Source organism: Haemorhous mexicanus, chromosome 5, assembly GCF_027477595.1.
Source record: "Haemorhous mexicanus isolate bHaeMex1 chromosome 5, bHaeMex1.pri, whole genome shotgun sequence".
NCBI classification, from domain to species: domain Eukaryota; kingdom Metazoa; phylum Chordata; class Aves; order Passeriformes; family Fringillidae; genus Haemorhous; species Haemorhous mexicanus.
The window spans coordinates 75,272,887-75,279,009 of NC_082345.1; the positions used below are offsets into that span (position 1 = coordinate 75,272,887).

Here is a 6,123-nt window from a genome sequence, read left to right on the forward strand (position 1 = left end):
TCTCCCAGCTGAAGAAAGGGGCACGGAGTTGTCATGACAAGGCTGAGATTGCCCAGTTAATCAGTGTGGGGGTCTTAATTAAGGCTGCCCCCTCACTAATAACAAGATTCCCAGAAGCTCTGTGACTCTCAGCTGCTTGCATCTGGGAATGCTTTAGGAATTCACAGCACACCAGCATCCACCAGCATTCCCAGAGCTGCTGAGCGACCATCTCATCACCAAAACACCACTCAAACCCCAAGAGCAGCAGCCACCGCCCCCTAAAGCTGATGGGTGATCACCTCCTCACCAACACAGCACCAAAACCCCAAAACGGAGCCAGTGCAGGTGACTCAGGGCCTGACTCAGCTGGGAACACCTGGAGCTGCTCCCCAGCCCCTGGGCTCACCTGGCAGCGGGAGCGGGGCCAAACTGACCCCAAATCCCCCCCACAGCCCAGCCAGGGCAGCGCCCAGCTGCTCCTGAGGGGCTTCTCCAGCTCCCCCCTGAGCCCACCCTTGGGAGAGATTCATCCCACAGGAAACTCACCCAGCTGCTCCTGAGGGGCTTCTCCAGCTCCCCCTCCATTCCCAGCTCCTCCCTGAGCCCACCCTTGGGAGAGATTCATCCCACTGGAAACTCACCCAGCTGCTCCTGAGGGGCTTCTCTCCAGCTCCCCCCTGAGCCCACCCTCGGGAGAGATTCATCCCACAGGAAACTCACCCAGCTGCTCCTGAGGGGCTTCTCCAGCTCCCCCCTGAGCCCACCCTTAGGAGAGATGCATCCACAGGAAACTCACCCAGCCGAAAGTGAGGAATTGCATCCTCAGCCTGGAGCCACGGGAGGAGAGCACGGACAGGGTCAGGAGAGGGTCTGGAATTCACCCCACACCTTCCCAGGCTGGGGTGCAGAACTCCCAGAGCCCCGGGCACCTCACAACCATTCAATCAAGACCCAAATCTGACTAAATTTAACTTTTCTTGTGGCTGAGGGTCAGAACTGGATGGGCTTTAAGGTCCCCTCCAACCCAACCCATCCCACCTCGTGATTCTTCTCCCAGCTGAAGAAAGGGACACAGAGCTGTCACTTCATAACCACTAAATCAAGGACTGAAACTGCTTAAATTTAATTTTTTTTGTGCCTGAGGGTCAGAACTGGATGGGCTTTAAGGCCTCCTCCAACCCAAGCCATCTCATGATTCCACCATTCCTCTCCCAGCTGAAGAAAGGGGCACGGGGTTGTCACTTCACAACCACTCAATCAATCTGAATCTGATTAAATTTAAGTTTTCTTGTGGCAGGGGTCAGAACTGGATGGGCTTTAAGGTCCCCTCCAACCCACTCTGTGATTCTTCTCTCAGCTGCAGAAAGGGGCACGGAGTTGTCACTTCACAACCATTCAATCAATCCAAATCTGATTAAATTTAAGTTTTTCTTGTGGCAGGGGTCAGAACTGGATGGGCTTTCACCTCCAAAATTTCACCTCAGGAATGAGGAATTCCAGCACTTCCAGCAAGAACCCAAAGGGAACAACAATTCCAGGAGTTTTCCCCAAGATTTGATCTCCAAAGCTGGCAGAGAAAAGCCCAGCACCATCTATAATGTCTGCATATAAATATATATAAAAATATCACCTATTCCTTCCTGTTTTACACCTATCAAGGTAAAATACAAATCAGAACACCTGAAGGCAGACAGATCAATAAATGCTGAACTGAGAGAAAAGAAGATTTAAAATGAGAGTGAAAAGAGGGAAAGAGTCACTGGAATTTTCTGGGAACTCTTTTTGTCTCAGATTGTAAAATCACAATTTTGTGGAGCAGTATCTCCAGGATGGGTGTTAGGATTCCAAGGAAAGGGGGAAAAAACCAAGAAAAATAAATTTGTATAAACCAGCCAAGAAAAAAATACTGAGATTTTGCTTTTATCAAACACTCTTAAGAATCACAGTTCCACTACAAATTTCATCTATTTTAATTAGACTTTTTCCTCTGAATCAGCAAAATTCTGTTGGATCTGAGTAAAAAAAAAAAATTATCTTATTTTTGTTCTGAACCTCCTTTCAGCAGATGCTTCAGCTCCATGTGCCCAATTTCACAGCCACGGGCCTGGGGACAATTTGATGGCTCCCAAATCTGATTTTATTCCAATAACACCAGGAGATTGAATATTACTTATTTCACTAGCTCCTCCTGAGGAGGAGAGGACCTGGATGAATGAAAAGCCTGGTTTGAGAGGCTGGCACCTGCTGAAGTGGCTGAGAAAAGGAGGAGAAGGAACAGTTTGTACTCCCAGATCCTCTCCAGCAGCACATCCCGAGCAGAGGGAGGCTGGAGCCAGCTGGGAATTCCGGGTTCCTCCTGGATCTGTGGCTCTGCCCCTGGGATTGGGAGCAGCCAGGGAGTGATGCAGGTTTGAAGCTGTTCCAGGTTCCCAGCCACTCTCTGAAGAAAGGGTGAAATTCCCTTTTTGTGGTTTCTTTTCTCTCCAGACAAGAATGGAGAGGGGTGGGATGAAGAGTTTAAGCACATTTGAGGAGAAATACAGGTGCCCTGAGGGTCTCTAAAAATAGAGATGGGATTAGGATATCAAACAGAAAGGACTCCATCCCAGAGGAAAAATGTCCTTTATGAGCAGCTGAGTCCCCTCCTTCCCCAAAGAAGGGAATTTAGGGGAGGAAGAAACCGAGATCCAGGCCTTGCCCTGCAGGGATGTGCTCCCTCCAAGGAGAAACTGGAATTTCAGGGAAGCCACCCAGGAGGAAATCAGGGCTCTGGAGACAAACCCCTCACCCTGGGCCCTCCAAAGGGAGAGGAAATTTTAGAGCAGCCCCAAAAGAGGGTGGGAGTCGCTCAGCAGGGGAGGTGAGGTCTCCACCCCAAAGTTCTAGGAGGTGAGAGGCTCCCTTAGGACAGGGACCCTACAAAAGGTTCACAGGGGACAACTCCTCCTCCTGGGATCTCCAACAGGAAGGATGCCAGAAAATGTGGAAAAGGTGCATTTCCCTCCAGGCACAGCGGGGTACACACAGCCCCCTACTCCAGGGAGCACCTGGGTGCACCTGAGGAGCTGGAGACACACAGATGGACTCGCCAGGATTCACAGCTCCACACACTCCTGGGGTGCAGCCGCCAGGTCACAGCAGCCCTGGGAGGGGGGCACCCCCAAAACCCCCCTGACACACCCCACACCCAGGTATGGGCACACCTGGCCCTGCCCCAGCTGCCAACATCACCAGCAACGCCCAGGACATTTTTATCTTATCCACATTCCCCAGATAACCCTGGGAACATGAACCCGAGGTGAACCCACACACCCTGCAGCACACACACCTGGGGTGCAGGTGAGGGGTGTCAAGGCACCCAGTGACACCTGGGGGTGCAGGTGAGGGGTGCAAAGGCACCCAGGGACACCTGGGGGTGCAGGTGAGGGGTGCAAAGGCACCCAGGGACACCTGGGGGTGCAGGTGAGGGGTGTCAAGGCACCCAAGGGACACCTGGGGTGCAGGTGAAGGGTGTCAAGGCATCCGGGGACACCTGGGGGTGCAGGTGAGGGGTGTCAAGGCACCCGGGGACACCTGGGGGTGCAGGTGAGGGGTGCAAAGGCACCCAAGGGACACCTGGGGGTGCAGGTGAGGGGTGTCAAGGCACCCAAGGGACACCTGGGGTGCAGGTGAGGGGTGTCAAGGCACCCAAGGGACACCTGGGGGTGCAGGTGAGGGGTGTCAAGGCACCCAAGTGACACCTGGGGGTGCAGGTGAGGGGTGTCAAGGCACCCAAGTGACACCTGGGGGTGCAGGTGAGGGGTGCAAAGGCACCCGGGGACACCTGGGGGTGCAGAATTGAGGTGTAAAGGCACCCGGTGTCACCTGGGGGTGCAGAATTGAGGTGCAAAGGCATCCAAGGGACACCTGGGGGTGCAGGTGAGGGGTGCAAAGGCACCCGGTGTCACCTGGGGGTGCAGGTGAGGGGTGCAAAGGCACCCGGGGACACCTGGGGGTGCAGGTGAGGGGTGCAAAGGCACCCGGGGACACCTGGGGGTGCAGGTGAGGGGTGTAAAGGCACCCGGTGTCACCTGGGGGTGCAGGTGAGGGGTGCAAAGGCAGCCGGTGTCACCCCACATGTCCCCAGTGCACAGACACAGCGGGGTACAAGGCACAGACAGACCCCCAGGCATGGCAGAACACGTCCCCGTAGTGCAGCCCCAGCCCTGAGCGCCCCCGCGGCCACGGCAGCCCCTCGGGGTCACCGACACCCGCCGCGCACCGGGGACCCCCCAGCGGGCCGGCTCTGCCCGGCCGAGGCAGCGCCGCGTCCCCGAGCCCCGGGCCGGCTCCCCGTGCCCGCTGCGGGGCTGTGCCCGCCGGGATGTCCCGCACAGCCCCGCCAGGAGGGCTCCCCGCCGCTGTCGCCCCCGTTACCTTCTTGACGGTGCGCGGCGCCTCGGTGACGGTGCCGTCGGGGCTCACGAGCGCCTCGGCCGCGCCGCCGCTGCTGTCGCTGCCGTCGCGGTGCCGGTGCTGGGGGTGGTGCGGGTCGCTCCTCTTCATGGCCGAAGCCTGCGGCACCTTGCCGGCGGCCGAGGACATCCCGGAGGCCGAGGACATCGCGGCGGCCGAGGACAGCCCGGGGCAGCCGCCCCCCGGAGGCCGCTCGGCGGAGGGGGCCGGGGCCGCCTCACGCTCGGCGCCCGGCACGGGGCAGGCGGGCGCCGCCGCCGCCACGCCGTGCCCCGCTGCGTGAGCGCCCACAGGCTCGCACGGCGGCCCCGCCGCCTTGTCCATGGGGCCGCCGAGCTCCTTCAGCTCCACGGCGGGCGCGGCCACCGCCACCTGCACCGACATCGCCGCCGACTGCGCCGGGTCCGCTCCGGGTCCGCTCCGGCTCCCTCAGGGCCGCCGGCCCCGCCTCGCCCCGCCCCGCCGCCCTTGCTGCCGCACTGCATGCCGGGACATGCAGTCCTCCCGCCCCTGCTCCGCCCCGTCGCGACTACAGCTCCCGGCACCCCCTGCAGCGATACTGCGCCCCGCCTCCTCGCAGGGCCGCGCGGGGGTTGGTGGGAGTTGTAGTCCGCCCCATGAAGGCATTTGGTCCTTTTTTCAGGTTTTGGTGATTTTTTCAGTGTTTCAGCCGCCGGGCACGGAACCTCAGAAGCACTGAGGTTGTACAAGACCGTCATTAAGACCAAGGTGTGCCTGATCCCCACTTTATGTTACCAGCCTGGAGCCCTGAGTGCCACATCCAGGGATTCCTTGGACATCTCCAGGGATGGGCACTCCAAAGCTCCCTGGGCAGCCCCTGCCAAGGCCTGAGCCCTTTCCATGGGGAAATTCCTGCTGGTGCCCACCCTGAGCTCCCCTGGCCCAGCCTGAGGCCGTTCCCTCTGCTCCTGTTCCTGTTCCCTGGAGCACAGCCCGACCCCCCCTGGCTGTCCCCTCCTGGCAGGGACTTGTGCAGAGCCACAAGGTCCCCCTGAGCCTCCTTTGCTCCAGGCTCAGCCCCTTCCCAGCTCCCTCAGCCTCTCCTGGCTCTCCAGCCCCTGCCCAGCTCCCTCAGCCCCTCCTGGTTCTCCAGACCCTTCCCAGCTCCCTCAGCCCCTCCTGGTTCTCCAGACCCTTCCCAGCTCCCTCAGCCCCTCCTGGTTCTCCAGACCCTTCCCAGCTCCTTTGCCCCTTCTCTGGACTCAATCTGTCACAGACCTCGGTGTCCCCGCAGTGCCATGGCCTGCCCAGGCAGCCCCCCAGGCCTGGACCAAAATGATGGAATTTCAGAGCCAGAGGGGCTGGAAAAGCCCTCCCAGACAATGAAACCCAACCACTGCAAGGCCACCACTGGTCTGTGTCCCCAAGTGCCAGCAGCAAGGACGGATGTCCCACCAAGGCCATCCCAATGGGAAAATTGGGTCAAAGCAGTGGAATTTAAGAGCCAAAGGGGTTGGGAAAGCCCTCCCAGACCATCATTCCCAACCAGCGCCAGGAAAACCCATGGGAATGAGGAGCCACAACATCCTGGCGTGGGGAATGTGCCACCCAAAAGCCTGGGACTCGCTGTCCTGCCAGGCCCTGAGCTCAGCCTGGGGGCACGAGTCAGTAATAACCCCCCACGTTCACGATTCACATTTAATGGTTTAAGTTTTACCACCTTTT

At 58.8% G+C, this 6,123-nt stretch overlaps 1 protein-coding gene across 3 annotated transcripts in view; it reads right to left on the minus strand.

Annotated features, from left to right (window-relative positions):
• The window catches only part of AHCYL2 (adenosylhomocysteinase like 2), a 74,868-nt gene extending 69,975 nt beyond the window's left edge, over positions 1–4,893 (minus strand). The window contains exon 1 of one of the 3 annotated variants that reach the window (XM_059847634.1): positions 4,399–4,890. In XM_059847634.1, coding sequence (XP_059703617.1) covers positions 4,399–4,821 — 423 coding nt within the window. In that variant the 5' untranslated portion in view covers positions 4,822–4,890. Of the gene's footprint in view, positions 1–4,398 lie in introns of all 3 variants that reach the window. The other 2 variants (XM_059847632.1, XM_059847633.1) reach the window with 2 other exon arrangements.
• Positions 4,894–6,123: the final 1,230 nt, after the last annotated feature.